Here is a 15,655-nt window from a genome sequence, read left to right on the forward strand (position 1 = left end):
GAACATTAACCTTCATGAAGGAGGATTTACTGCAGGACTGTTGTATTAGATGTCATTAGTTTTACATGGGCACACCTAATAATCAGTAAGAATTTGTATGAAGTTTTGTGTGTTCTTAGGTTTTCTCATTTGATGCATTTATAAAAGCCTAAACTGGTGAAATCATATAATAACATGAGAAATAAATAAATCAAAGAAAACTCATGAGGAAATAAAAATAATTTATGAAACTGAAATTGTTTTCTGCTTTATTCCTTCACTCATCATCAATCATTTCAAATCCTCAGCTCCTTTTTCTCTTTTAACTCCCTTTTAAAAGAAAAAAAAATGCATAAACATACAAAAACAGAGGTCAGCAGTATTTTCTGAAGGAAAAGAACAATATCATTTTTTTTGTCATGGTAAATTTCCACTGTATCTTTGGATTTAAAGTTCATTTCATTTCAGAGTAAAGGTGAGTACACCCACACTGTTTATGCAGAGAAGGCCTCCTCCTCCTCCTCCTCCTCCTCCTCTAGTCAGCCTGCAGAGCCTCAACTTCTCATGAATAATCAGGACTTTCTAACATCCTCCCCTTCCAGCAGGCGGTGGGGCTTTAGTCGGGGGGGAGACTGACAGGTGGACCGTCCGTGAGCCCCGTCTCTAATCTGGGAAAAAGGGACTATTAGCGTCTTCCTCGGACCTGGGAAGACCATGGCTCTGTCCAGGATCTGTCGGGAGTCTTTGCTGGTGCTTTTACTGCAAATCGTGCTGATTTGCTCGGCTCAGGTGAGACATAGGTGCTTTTTCTTCTCACTTCTTTATCTCCTGGAAAAGAAGAAGGTCAGTGCTCAGGGATGGTTTACAGAGACTTTACTGCAATTTATGTACTTTTTTCTTATACATCTGTGTGATATAATCTAAAATAAATAATAAACAGAGAACTTGGGCGACCGTATGATTCTTAGAATTAAGTTCATATCTTAATGTCATATTATTTATTATTTTGTTTGCCTGTTGGCTCTTTCAGATGGTTTGTGTTGATTAGTAACGAGTAGATTTTATAATTTTCATCACATCCAACAGAAACAAACTTATACTTCACTCCATCTTAATTAAATCTACGTGAATATGTATGTAAGACTTTACATATTTTACAGTTTGAGTATCTGATTTTCTTTCACAAGCTTTTTTCGAAGCTCTTCACGAAGCTGTTGTAGTTTGATATCCAGCAAACATACCGGTATCACACATTATCGTATGAGCCGTGAACACAGTCAGTACGAGGCATGTCAATGTTGAAACTGAGTGAATTCAAAGAAAAAGCTTTTCAACAAAATTTCTAAGTGTAAAATCTGCATTATTAACAAAATGAAATATTTTTCATGTCGTCCATCTGAAAACTGGTCATAACTGATGCCCATTCATTCCTGTGTGCACACCTGGCACCAATCAGCTCCAGACAGCAGCAGTAATCTGAACACATGCAGTTACTTAGGTGGGATAATGGGAGTCTAATGGGAAACTAGGTTTAGTTTCACGACCTTTCCCCTCACATCACCCAAACAATGAGACTCTGTGTGAGCTGCCCTTCACAGCAGCAGCAGCAGCAGCAGCACTGGATGATGTTTAGAGATGAATTTCAGTAGGAAAAAAAAAGTAAAAACTGATTTTTGTGTTTGTTCTGCAGAGGGGCCCGGTCGGTCCCAGAGGCCCCGTGGGGCCACCAGGAGTTGCCGGCGTGCCCGGAGTGGATGGCATTGATGTAAGTCTGTGTTTTGTCTCTTCGCAGTCACAGTTTTCGGCTTTCGGATGTGGGTCGGTTCATTTCTGGGTTAATCAGCTCGGTGAACAGTGAAGCAGGTTTTCGCTGGTGTTCACTGGAAAGAGAAGATGTTTTTAACAATGACGTCTTTCTGAAATAAAACAGTGTCTGCACAACTTCATCCTCACTACGTTCACCGTCATCGTAAACGGCGATGTTACACTTTCAAAAACAGTCTACTCTCAGATTCACTGAATAAACAAGTGTTACTGAGTGAGAAAAAGGCTGCTCTCTTGCTCAGTGCAGAGCACCCCATTCGATAAACTCCAAGATGTGTCGTGCACAGAAAAAAATGTCTGTCTTAATTTGCTTGTTCTTAATTTGTTTTTACTTTTTAATTGTAATTTCTTTTTTATATTTTTTTCTTCCATCATTTGGGTTTAAATGCTGTTTCAAAGCTCTTCTCAAACTTCTGGTGTATTTAACAATTTAATCTGAATGTAGTTTTGCTTAAAAGTAATAAAAATCTAAACATGCTGAGTCCAGAAATACTGGAATAAGTTTTTGAATTGTAGAATTTAAGACATGCCAGGCAGGAAGAACTTCCAGAAAAAAAACACAAATGGAAATGATCTATAACAATGTTCTCAGAGGCAGCTAACTCCTTCACTCGTCTTGTATCTTCAGGGCGACAGAGGAGAAGACTCCACGGTGAATGGCGGACCAGTGAGTTGACTTTTCATTTCTCCCCTCACAGGCAGTGTTCGGTTTAATGGACACTGAGATTCATGAACTAAAATCGCCAGAGTTACTGAGAAGTGAACTTCTTCTGCTTCCAGGGTCCTGACGGAGATAACGGCAATGACGGAGCTCCCGGAGCTCCAGGCCTTCCAGGCGCAGATGTAAGTGTCGACATACACCACTAAAACCAGTTACTGGTTTTAACGTAACTGGTTTTAGTGGTGGTAATGTTATAGCTGATGGGTAGAGTTGAGAGTCGCTTCAGACACATTCTTTTCATCTGGAGCATCAAACTCGTCTCTAAATACTGTTTAAAGACCCTGTAGAGCTTGGACTCCACCAGCTGCCTCAGTCGGGTGCACGAGAGCCTCGCTGGTTAAACCCTCCACTGAGAGGATGTATTGAATCTGTGTAAGATCTGAGCTGGACGACTTGAGATATTCAGATCTGCTGCTGTGTGAGCAGTTTGTTTTGGCCTCCACTGAGCAAAAGTGTGGAGGAGAAAAAAAAAACATTCCTTGAATAAATCAATCTGGGCTATTTAGGGGAGAGTGTCAAGGAGCTTCCTGACAGAAACAGGGGTCTTTTTGTGAGAGGTCGTGGGCAGCGCAGGGGGATCGGCTGCCCAGAGACGGCTGACAGGAGTGAACTGTATGCTGGGAAAGGCGACGCAGAATGGACTCAGTGTGTTCGCCGCCTGCTGTGGTGACGGTGCTGAGAACAGACGGGCATTCAAAGTGCACCACATTTGTGCCCGGTTTGCAGAGTCATACTCTGAGAAATCAAAGAAGTGGCAGCGAGGGACAAGTTTCTGAACCTTCAGGAGCAGAAAATCGATCCGAGGAGGAGCTTTTTGGGTTTCTACGTTTTCTCTCTGAGACAGAAGTAACCTGCTCCTGTCAAAGACTGAACGCCTGGTTTCAGGTGCCGCTGACTCCATTCTCTCGCTGATGCCTCTGACTGAGTGGAGAGCGGTGTGAGGGGTATTTACTGAGGGGGAAAGTGGGGGGAGGAGCTAAGACCACACCCTCCCTCTGATATCGTATTTGTAATGAGTCTCCAAAGATGAACGTGAGCAGAGGAAGGATGTGGAGGACGTTTGATAAGTTTGGGAGAAGCAGCACAGTGAGATGCTGGAAGAAACACGAGCATTAAGACAGTCAGACATGTTGTAAAGAAACTGTGACGTCAGACAGAAAACAAACAGCCGTCATCCACACACACACACACACACACTTTTCTTCTCCTACCAAAGAAAAATACATTATGTAATTCAACTCTTCCACCACAACGATCTTATTATCATATTGAAAACAAAAACAAATCAACATTTGATTCTTTTCAGTGGACAGAATGACGTGTGCGTCACAATACTTGTGCGCTGCTGTTTAGAATTTACGTTTTCATTTATGTTTAAAGGATTTGTGTCATCTTTTTTAGGGACCTGTTGGACCTCCCGGGGATCCAGGCCCCGTGGGCCAGAGGGGGCTGAAAGTAAGTTTATCATCTGTACAAGTCACTGAATTAATCTTTCTATCGAAACGTCAGCGGCCGGTTGTTTCCTGAGGCCGCATCTGAAGAGCCGCTGTGACGCACAGTGATATTTCTGATGTCAGATCTGATTTCCTCTTGTTTTCAGGGGGAACCTGGGGCACGTGGGTCAGCTGGGGAGCCTGTAAGTGCAGATGTTCGCCTCATTCAACATATCTTCACCTGTTAGGTTTGAAAAACGTTTCACTGACGTTGGCAGAGTCAACTATTCAACTTTCCACTCAAAGCAACAGCTTAGAGTAAAATCTATTAGAATATTATTTCTTTATTCACTCCATGACTGAACTTACTTAATCTACTGTTGTTTCTTCATTGATCTGTATTGATTTCTGTTGATCGGTCAGCCTCACTGTGAATCCATTATTCCTCTCTCACAGGGTGTGGGACCTGATGGGCTTGATGTGAGTACCTTCAGTACTTGAATCCACACTCTGTGCTGTGTTTTCCCATGTGTAATCAGACCTCAGCTCAGGGTAACACGCACTTTACTGAGGCTTTATTCCAGCAGACTGTTAACGGCTCAGACATGTTTTGTTTGTTAACAGGGTATCCCCGGTACAGACGGGCTTCCAGGTGAACTGGGCAAAGTTGGAGCCCCTGTGAGTAAATTTATCTTTAAGTTTACGTAAAGTTAAGAATTAAATTGATTTTAGCCTTAAAACATCATCAGTAGATTAAAAAAGATAAAAAGAAGGTTTTAAAAAAAGTAAAAGTGCACTGATTCTGTTGGTCTCGTCTTGTCGTTGACCTCCCACAGGGGGCGAGAGGCAAGAGGGGTCAAGTTGGTCTTCCTGGTCCCGCTGGGCCTCGGGTAAATATCACAGCTTCTGTCTCTACTGCTGTTAAACATAAGTGGACATAATAATAATGTAAAGGTGGGGGTGAACACCTTAAAACAGTGTCATCATCATCAGCATTTACTTACAGTGTTTACTGGGTGATGATTTCCTGTGATCTGAAATCTTGTGAAAACGCTTTGTTTGTGTTTGTTTTTTTAGGGACCTCCAGGCGTGTATCAAGGCGAGGACCTGGTAAGTTTGATCCCAGAGAAAATCCATTTACAATCACAACACAGATTTTGCACATTTTAGCCCGTTTACTCCACATTTCATGTTTACTAAACATCAGCTCTGAGAAGTTTCCAGAACTCCTGCAGCTCAGAGTCGATAATCTGCTGCCACAACGCCGCCTCTCCACAGCAGGAATTCATATTCCCTCCTTCAGATATCAGTATTTAAACTCAAACAGTTGTCACCTGATTGTTTTAGCCTGTCTCACTTTATAAAAGCCAAGGGCAGAGAACCAAAGCAAAATCTAACACGCTCCTCACAGATGCTCAGCAGTAAACAACATGATTTACAGTGAATGGGCTAAAATGCAGCATGAAAACAGATTTGTTTCTTCTTCGGCTCTTTCTTTTTACGGGTCGGAGGTCACTGTCAGTAGAGCCCCCTAGTGGCAGGGCTCTTAGATGACCTCAAATAGGCTGCTGTGTTTTTCAGTGTCCCAACGCCTGCCCCGCTGGTCTGACTGGATACTCTGGACTCCCCGGCATGAAAGTAAGTTAACTTTTACTGCCACTGGTTTTATTTTCTCTCACTGATGCCGACTGATGTGTAAATATGAAATTATTATTTATTTATTTATTTATTTTTAAATGCAGTTTAAGATGAATTCTAACATTTTGCTCCTGCCTACAGGGCCACAAAGGGGTTAAGGGTGAATCTGGTGAGCCCGGAAGACAAGGACACAAGGTGACATCCTGCTAAAGCTGTGATTTTTCTTATTGGATAAAAAAAAACCCCAGATTGCTAGTTTTCAAATCCTGACATAACTGGGTCACTTTCACTTTCAGGGAGAGGAGGGTGATCAAGGACTGCCGGGAGACGTCGGAGCTCAGGGCCTACCAGTAAAATATTTCACCATACTGTCTCAGCTCACAGTCACAGTGAAAACGTCCAGTCAAACATGTTAACATGGGACATTTCTGTCTCTCTTCCTCTGTCCGCTGAGTAATTTTAGGGCCCAGGTGGACCAAGAGGCCTCCCAGGAATAATGGGCTCCAAAGGCGACAGGGTAAGAGGTTACAAGGTCGCACGTAGGAACTGATAACAAAGACGTCAAGACATGACTGGATCTACACTGAACCAGACGACCTGACTGTCTGTACTGACATATTAGTTCAGCTTTTACTGACAACAACGACTTCCTGTTTGCCCAAACAGGGACCTCGTGGAAAGCCTGGCGATGGGGGTCCTCGGGGAATCCAGGGAGGCCCGGTGAGTCCCGACCTTTTCACCATCTCTGCTGCCATCTCCTTTTTATTTAAACCAAATACTGATCGAACTGAAACTAATTAAACCTTTGTAGGGTGATCCAGGCCAAAGAGGAGCCATAGGTGAGACCGGGCCCGGGGGAGTGTCGGTAAGACCTCAAACACAAATCAGCCCCAAAACAACATTAGAGACAAACTTCAGCAGCTGTAAACACATCTGGTTCACATGACACTCCACAGATTTGTCTGTCCTTACATCGTGTTTCCACAGGGAAGAGATTTACATCAAACTACATCAATGAGGATTCATAAAAACGCTCTGTCCATGTGACTCAGCCTGATTTCCTTTGTTTATCTTTGTAGGGGGATCGAGGTCCATCAGGAATCAGAGGAGTACCGGGGCCAAAGGGAGAACCTGTGAGCACCGCTTCATCCATCTGAAACCAGGATCAATAAATCTATCAAACAATAAATCCACCTTCTTACCAACTGTCCTACAGTTTTTTTTCTCATGCTTCTGTTCCTCGTAGGGCTTTAAGATGCTCGGCACCCTTTTCAGTCTCTGGTCTACATGTTAATATCAAAGAATATGTTATATTTAAGCTGATTTTTGTTCAGACCCTCTTTCATCTTGGCTTTGTAATGCTCTCATCTGTCTCATTGTTCTTTCTCTTGTCAACAGGGCCTACCTGGTCCAGACGGGCGTGAGGGGATACCTGGGCTGCCAGGATCCAAGGTAGCTTACTGCTACCTGCTTTGGTTTTTTTTTGTTTTTTGCTGAAAACAATTTTTGGTAACGTGCTTTTCGTTAGAAAATGTGCAGTCTGATAAGTCCTTAACAAGAACTCGTGCCCTTTAGTCAGTCCCTCTGTCTGACAGTTTAATTGTGTCTGTTGTTTTTAGGGCCTTCCAGGGAAAAATGGGGCTCCAGGTGATGCTGGCCCACAAGGACTCCCCGTGAGTGACCTCTGACCCTGTGACTCATCATCAACAGTTTAACATTTGCCTTTTTTTTTTGAGCTCAGATGTTGATGTTAAATACTGTTTCCTTCATGCAGGGTTTACCAGGCGCTTACGGCCAAAAAGGACACAGTGGTACGAAGGTATGATCTGCTCTCATCTGCACAGTGAAGACAGTGCGACCACTGATAGTCATGTCTAGACAGTAGTTTTCTGAATGAGCTAATGACCACCACTGTCACCAGGGTATCACAGGGGATCCAGGAGTTGTGGGACTGATGGGGTCTCCGGGGAAACAAGTAAGTTTGAAGCAAGTGGAAACGTATTCCATCGTTTTATGATAAAAAAATATGTAATATGTCGATTTAGTCTTTGGACTTTAACTTGTGAAATTATCCACCAAGACAAAAACTGACGGTGATTTGAGGCTTGACGTCTTGTTCGTTTCCAGGGCGAGCGTGGCGAGCAGGGAGAGGTGGGACCTGTGGGACCCAGAGGAGGACCAGTGAGTCTCTGAAACCAGCTGCATCTACACTTCACCTAAAGCTGCAGGATCCATGATCCGACACACCTTTAGTTCAGCGTGGAGTGACAAATCTTTCTGTCTTTTAGGGTGAACGAGGAGAGAGAGGGCCTGACGGGCCACCAGGACCACCAGGGGCCAGGGTAAGACCTGAGACAGGGTCTGTCTAATATGAAGGATAAAATCTCAGCCACCTGACACTCGACACGAAGACTGACAGAGTGTTAGAGAAGGAAATCACACAGGAAGCGGCTGTACAGGTGGAGGTGACAGCAGAGGTCGGAGTTTCACAGAAGTATCTTCACACTACATTTTGTTTCAGCTGCGTAAAGTTGCAGTGAACTTCAAATAAGATGTGAAAGCAGAGATGATACTGAGTGTGGCTCCCAGCACAACACACAGAACTAGGTAAAGGTCGAGATCTGTGTGTGGACTGGACACTGCCCATCGCAGCCACACAGAAAGAATAATCCTTTGCAAGTTATTACTATCGTTATTATAAAAATGTGGTGAATTATCACTTAGCTGTCCACAAAGATCTGTGCATTTCTGAGGTCTCCTGCTGGCAGGCAAAAAAATTATCAGGGCTAAAAACTGTTTTTTAATAGAACTAATTAAATCTAAGAGGAAAACAAAAGGATGATGTATGGAGAGAAAGGGAGAACAAAAACATTCTGATAAAGGGAAATTCAGTCAGGCAGAAGATATTAAAAATTTTGCAGCCTTTGAAAAACGTAATCTCCGAGATGGGGTTGACAGTCCAGGGGCAAAGAGCCAGCTGAACCTTTCTGTTCGGCTCAGGCCTGGTCTGAAAAGATCACCGCCCTGAAATAGAAAGCCAGCAATCACTGTTCGTAAATACTATCTCCCATCCTGAACGTATTATTCAACACCAGGACCGTTCACCAAAATAAACCTTGTACCTTGGAGCTGAAGCCTTGTGCCGTGCTTTTATTAAAGAGCGCGAGGCCTTTATGAACTCCCGTCCCTGCAGTTAAGTCTCTAATCCACCGGTGAGCGGGCATGAATGGCCTCTTGTTCCAGAAATCTGAAGGCCCAAGGGGTTTTTCTGCAGCTCAGGGGGGATTCAGGGCAGGAAAAGAAGCTGAGAAGCCCTGAAAGAGCTCTCTGTTCCCCAGGAATGCCTGAGACCGGTCGGCTCACTGTACGCCACAATCAGTACCCACACATGCCCAGAGACATCTGAAGGGGGGGGTGGTTGGTTGGATGGTTGGGGGGGGGGTGGGGTCCATCCTCAGTGTTCAGATGCTGTGAATCTGGAAATGTTTTTATATTTTTGTAAATGTGGTTGGGTTAAAGTGGGGGAGGTAACTTCACACAGTTGGTGTTGTATTATAATTCTGAGAGCGCCTGTGTGTGTGTGTGTGCTCTTTGTATTTAACAGTTTATTTTTTTATGCGTGTGTGTGTGTGTTTAAACAGGGGGGCAAAGGGGATCCAGGTCTTCCAGGACTTCCTGGCCCTGCTGGTTATCGTGGCCAGAAAGGAGACAGGGTAAGGGACGCCCAGTGGTGCAAGTAAAAGTGGAGCCATCACCCATAACGACACTGTACTCAGTTAACTGCTGAGATCTGCGATCACGGCAACATTGCTGCAGTCAGCTGATCAGACCAGCACTTTATCCAGATTATCCAAAACCACTTTATCTGGAGGGAAAACTGGAGGGAAAAATTTTTTTGCTAAAAATCCGTCAGAGCACAGGAAACAGACAAACATGCTTTTTGCTCGGGGCAGCTGCACTCACCTGAATTTGGTTGGAGTCCTGCTGGGAACTGCGTCAGGTGTCAGGTGTATTTTGTCACCCTTAAAAAAGGTGAAACAAAGAGAAGAGTCACAAACACGTCTCCACACAGACCTGAGCGAAACATTTTGAAAACCCAACAGTTGCATCAGCTCTTCTGATCCACACCTGCTGACTGGAGGCTTTCTGATGCAAATGCTTTTTTTTGAAGTCAAAGATCAGCAACTTATTCCCTGATGTGAAAAGCCTTCAGTAAACTTTATTATTAATCTGAGAAATGATGCTACATATTTAGTTATTTCATATTAGATAGTCAAAACATTAATTCTGTTATTTTCCCAGGGTGCAGTGGGTCTGGATGGGCCTAAGGGCGAACAGGTATGTTTCAGATGTGTTAATATTACACGTACACGTTACGAACATGTGGAACAGATTACACAGTGCTGGGATGGAGCACACGAGGTACCAAAAACCTGTCATGTGTCTTTATTTCAGGGACCTGCAGGTGCTGAAGGAACACCGGGAGACAGAGGAGACCTGGTGAGTGATCAGATACTGAAACAGGAGGACTGATGCTGAGTTTAACTCTGGAAAAGTCTGGAGAGTGAGCTCTCAATCTTTAGTAACAGTGATCAGGTTTATCAGAGAATCATTTTATGATGCATTTCATACAGGAACAAAGTCTGATGCTCTGAAATGAAAAACGTGTGCAAACCTTTTCTCTGCAGCATCATTATCGTTACAGCTTTTAATCACTGATCCATCGTTTTCCCTTCCAGGGTGACGAAGGAGAACCAGGAGAGAAAGGATCGGTATGTTTCACCGCACTTCAGCTGACTGAACAACTCTCATGAGGTCTGATTGCTCGTGTTCAAATGGAAACGCTGAAACGTTTTCTGATATAGTTCCTATGGTTGTTTACGGCAAAATCAGCTGCAGCTACAGGCCTTTTGTTGCTTTGCTGTTAAAAACTGATTCTGATGATAAGGGCTCCTCCCACCCTCCCTGACTGACAGCCCATTCATTTGGGGTGGTTAATTCGATTACCAATCAATTACTGAGTTTTGATTTTGATATTTTGGGTCACATTTGATAACAGTGACCCAAAATACGCCACAAACATATTGCTCAACTTCTTTTATTGATAAACATCTCAGAGCACCTTCAGTGTTGTGTAGTACAGCTGTGACTTACAAATTATTACTACCGGTATTATTTTTTAACTCGTTTTACATGTAGTCTGTCACCGGGGCTAATTCTGTCGTCACCTCGTGGAGAGCACGTTGATTCGGTGGAATGAGGCTTCAGTCGTCTTTAGCTCACGCAGCCTCCTCTGGATGGAAGCGCGACATGTGAGCCCTCATCCATCCATCCATCCATCCGTCCATTCCGCTTTCTGTACCGCTGGATCCGTCAGGGTCGCGGCGGAGCTGGAGCCTATCCCAGCTGACTACGGGAGTACCCGGAGAAAACCCGCGCAGGCGCAGAGGGAACATGCTAACTCCACACAGAGGAGGGGCTCGAACCCGGAGCCGCCACAGTATTTTAGCTTAGTGCGGCAAAATTAGCAGACAACGTTCGTCATGTCGACGTGTTTAAAACTCCTGCCATGAAAACCAAAACGCATCCACACGCTCGCTGTTAGCCCAGATGGAGCTGGATGGACTGGTTGGTTACTGGTTAATGTTTTATTTCTTCGTCCATTTCACGCTCCTCTCGTCTCGCTAGCATAGTAAGCTAGCTCGCTGGTTCTGTTACAGGGTGTTTTGTCATGACTGTAACTCAACAGCTCCGCCCTGCGGTTAAACCCTGTATGACAGCCAGTAACTGGAGGGTCACTGCTGTGTATTACAATAAAAATCGATCTTTGGAAATTTAATAATTGACTCATAATCATCCATAATATAATCGCGATTAATCAATAATCGATTGTTTTCACACTCCCCTACCATTAATCCACCTTTAAGGAAACATTTTCATATAAATAAACACTGACTTTGCTGCGTCCCCTTGGTTCAAACAACAGTTGCCACCTCTCACTGTCTACCTGTGTCCACCTGCCGTCGTTGCTTGCAGACAGGTCCACCAGGAGAGACGGGAAATAAGGGACCTGACGGGAGCCGAGGACAGTCCGGGAAAGAGGGCAAGCCGGGCCAGCCGGGACCACGCGGCATGCAGGGCGACATGGGGGTCCCGGGCCTCCCCGGACTGCAGGGACCAGCGGTGAGACGTTGTGAGAGTTTCTGCTGAATCAGGTCCGGCTTACTGTACAGTCTGTCCTCAGTCCAAGGACACGAGGGCCTGATTTTCAAGTGCTGATGAAAGAAAGAAATTAATGTCAGTTCTGAAAACCACCCTTCAGCAGAAGATACTAAATGTAATCCCTGGGTTTTATGGAATGAAATATATCTTGTGATTACCTCAGAGCCACGTTGCGGGTGATGTTTGCCCATTGTACTGCCAAGAAGAACAAATGACTCATCACCGTCAACAATCTTTGTTTGTTTTTTGCACAGGGAAAACCACCGACTGATACACACATCAAACAAGTCTGCATGAGGGTAATGCAAGGTAAGTGTTTGTCATCTTCATACATACAGTTTGCGTTCTGTAGTTCTTACCACCACAAACAATACACAGCCGATTTAGCTGTTTGGCCAAAAAGCTGTGAGTCAAAGGGAAGCAGTCAGTTTCAGCTTAAACACGTTTTCTCCTGGTGTTCCTGTGTTTTCTGCAGTCAAACAGGTGTGGCCTTCATCTCCAATCGCACACACAAAAAGTTTTTTTAGCTCCCATTAGCACCCATAAGCTGCTGGTCATGTCTCACGTCTGTCATCCAAAGACTAAAACACACCGATCCATGTCCCTCTGTGTCACAGAGCAGCTGGCCCAGCTAGCAGCCAGCCTGAGCAGGCCTGAGTCAGGTATCGCTGGGCTGCCCGGTCCCCCCGGCCCACCTGGACCTCCAGGCCCCTCTGGGGAGAACGGTTTCCCCGGGCACACCGGATCACGAGGACTGCCCGGCCTGAAAGGACCACCCGGGGTAATGGGTATCAAAGGACCGAAAGGTGAGACCTTTACATAGATCAGTGGTCAGGACTAAAGATTTCACTGTGAATCGTATTTCTTATTTATATCCTGTTCGTTGATGCTGCAGCGACTCGAGTTCATCTTCATTTTAATGAGGTGTGAACTCTGAGCCTGAACTCCGGTTAAAAAAAGGAACTTCAATTATGTGTTTCCTCTCGGTGATAATCGTGTTTCCTGTCTGCAGGTGACCAGGGTGACAGAGGCGACAGAGGACCCACAGCGAGAGGCCCCAAAGGAGCACCAGGTGCCCCCGGTCTGCCAGGTAAATGACAGAAATCTGATTTTAGCACAGTGTCCTCAATTTCTGCACGGTGCAAAGTTTCAGGCACGAAAGGTAAATCAGTTTTTGCTGTGAACCCCTAAAACAGCACCAGTTCTCCTCAGTACACCTGCCCACAGTTTTTCAGGTGCTTGTCAGGTTGGTCCAGCATCTTGGAGGACTTGTCTCAGTGTCTCTGCCTCTTCATGTGATCCCAGACTCCTCAGGTTTTCTTTTACTCATCTTTCAGGTGAACCGGGACGACCGGCTTACGGTAAAGACGGCCGTGACGGAGAGAGGGGACCGCGCGGCGTTCCCGGTGTTGTTGGCGTTCCCGGGTCTCCTGGTCCCGCCGGCCTGAACGGTTACTGTGAGCCGTCGCAGTGCGTCCTACCGATGGTGGCGTCACCGATTTCAGCAAAGGACTCCGGCATGAAGGGCCCCAGCGAGATGTGAGGAGAGGCCAGAGCTGAACTGGAGGAAAAGTGAGAGACTGGAGGAGAAACCAGAACTCCAAGGAAGATTTGACCGTTTGGGTTTTGTCACTTGATTTGTATGTTTGTGAGGTTTTTGATTTTTTAAAATTTGGTCAGCTCATTTGGAACTAGATTTTTTTATTTTACCACCTTTGTGGTTATAAACTGACATGAAGGTGGACACTGAAAAAAAACCCATCATCACGTTTGAAACTCTTTTACACAATAAGTTTCACTTTACCTCAGTTTTGCCATCTCTGTACTGTAAAATTCAAAGTTGCAGTCTGTGTTTTTGAGAAATTAAAAACTCACTGTATCTGCACAAACCTTCCAGCCCCATCTCCATCCAAACAACGAGACGAGAGTTAAAGTTCTTCTGTATGTTTATGTAAATGTGTCAATACGCAGATTATACTGTTGGATAAGGTACATTTGTTTGTGAGTATCTTTGTTGTTTATCCTCTTAAATCCCCGCCTGTACCTTTTCCTCTAAATGTAGGATTTTATGTTTGATCATTTCTCTGTCATGACGACTGTTGTTTTTTTTGATCGGAGGGTGGCGATGTGTGAAAACCTCTCTGGCAGTTTTATATGACTTCTTATTTATTATATCAAGGTTCGACGTGACATCTTCAAGTTGTACAAAGGAGGAAATAAACACATTTTGATAACCTCTTGCATGTTTTGTATGGACAGTAGTACGGCCAAACAGGCGGCCAAATTAAACCTGAGTCACTATGAACCAACAGCTTTAAGATATTTCTTCCTCCAAAACAAACCTGACAGTGCAGGTGTGATGTTTTTCATCATTTCAGACTGAAGTTATCACTTTTGTCTTTATCAGGATTCAGTGGAGGAGTTCATACAAAGGTGATCTAATTCAGTTTTGCTGATTAATTAGAATAAATTCAACTTAATGTTTATCTCCGAGGTTAAACTTTGACCTTAAAATGAGCAGGATATGTTGGCTTGATGTTTTCTTAGTGGTATCGACTGTAGCCACTAGATTGAAATTTCAATAAAAGGAATCAATAAGTTATTTACCGCATTAAGGTGTTTGGTAAATGTTTGATATTTACTAAAGACGCAGCAAAACATACATCAGGAAGCACAGGAGCAGAACAGGGGGTTTCTCTGGGGGTGTAAATGTAATAGGCTGCATATTTTAAAACTGTCACAAGGGGGCATACAACAGGGCGGGGGCCACACCACAGGGTGGGGGCCATACCATACCATAACTCAACCTTTGTTTTTCAATAAACTTTTAACCTTTAAGCTAAAAGAAGAGACTTATTTGTTGAATAAAACTATTATCCAACAACAATACTGACATTTTAAAAACACAACATGGATAACACACACACTGCCATGTTTAAGATCATGTGACTGACGCGACGTAAAGCAGAATACAGAGGACGCTGACGGAGCAGGAACAGAGGTGGAACAAGAACTCAGGTACTTCACTAATAACACTGTGTAAAAATACTACGTACCAGCAAAAGGTACTGGAAGTATCAGCAGTGAAAGTTCTCACTGTGAAGCTCCCTCCTGTTACTTTTATCTTATGTTTGGTGCATAACAGATAATAGTTTGTTGTTATTGTGCGCAGCAATAAAAAACTGTTTGTTCTGTCATTCTTATTAGTACACAACGGCTCCACACACAATCCCAGGGTTCTTACTTCTTGAAACTGTATTTGCACATTTAGAAAGTTCAGCAGCTGATGAGGCACAGCTGAAGACAGGGGCTCTCACTCTGATTTCCAAAGTCAAGAATGAATTTCCATTTCCATTCAATTTAAAAAGTATTAAGGAACCAGGACACGATGGCAGCAACAATCCACAAGCACTGAAAACAAAAACATTCATTAACACGTCCCTTTGTTTTTCAGTGTATCATTTAATGTACTCTCACAAGTTGGTGAACAGGTACAACTTTGTCGCTCACGGTACTAAATCACACATCCATTGATAGTATAAATAGCCAACCTAATAATAATAGTACACATTTTCAAATACATAAAATCATCAAGTATCCAAGTCTTAAGTTACGGACATCAAATAAAAAGGCATACAAAATATCGCAGACGTTGGAAGTCCAGTTTGAAGCAAAAGAAAAAAAAAACAAAACAAAAAAACTGAAAAAAAATAATCACATTTTGGACATGGCAGTTAATTAGTAAACAGAAGGTTTGATAGAGAAAAGAAAAAAGTACGAGTTCCTAGACTTTCAATTGACAAATATCGCAACAACTAAGCATTTTATATTAAAAAAT

The 15,655-nt window shown here is 43.8% G+C and overlaps 1 protein-coding gene and 1 long non-coding RNA gene across 2 annotated transcripts; one reads left to right on the forward strand and one right to left on the reverse strand.

Moving 5' to 3' along the window:
- Window positions 1–239: 239 nt before the first annotated feature.
- Window positions 240–12,010, reverse strand: LOC121181141. Its single transcript, XR_005893990.1, has 4 exons — window positions 11,976–12,010; window positions 11,603–11,870; window positions 9,559–9,617; window positions 240–807 (listed from the first exon to the last, which is right to left on the reverse strand). It is a non-coding gene; the product is annotated as an uncharacterized LOC121181141 (long non-coding RNA).
- On the forward strand, window positions 650–14,226 carry col9a1a (collagen, type IX, alpha 1a). Its single transcript, XM_041036960.1, has 32 exons — window positions 650–768; window positions 1,670–1,744; window positions 2,432–2,470; window positions 2,584–2,646; window positions 3,926–3,979; window positions 4,125–4,160; window positions 4,414–4,437; window positions 4,582–4,635; window positions 4,794–4,847; window positions 5,035–5,067; window positions 5,539–5,595; window positions 5,737–5,790; window positions 5,892–5,945; window positions 6,059–6,112; window positions 6,262–6,315; window positions 6,407–6,460; window positions 6,675–6,728; window positions 6,994–7,047; window positions 7,215–7,268; window positions 7,370–7,414; window positions 7,517–7,570; window positions 7,723–7,776; window positions 7,884–7,937; window positions 9,237–9,308; window positions 9,898–9,933; window positions 10,051–10,095; window positions 10,335–10,367; window positions 11,632–11,778; window positions 12,072–12,126; window positions 12,435–12,623; window positions 12,830–12,907; window positions 13,155–14,226. The coding sequence occupies exons 1-32, from the start codon at window positions 694–696 to the stop codon at window positions 13,358–13,360; spliced, it is 2,064 nt and encodes a 687-aa protein (XP_040892894.1). The 5' UTR covers window positions 650–693; the 3' UTR covers window positions 13,361–14,226.
- The last annotated feature ends 1,429 nt before the right edge of the window (window positions 14,227–15,655 follow it).

This window comes from Toxotes jaculatrix, chromosome 4 (genome assembly GCF_017976425.1).
Source record: "Toxotes jaculatrix isolate fToxJac2 chromosome 4, fToxJac2.pri, whole genome shotgun sequence".
NCBI lineage: Eukaryota > Metazoa > Chordata > Actinopteri > Toxotidae > Toxotes > Toxotes jaculatrix.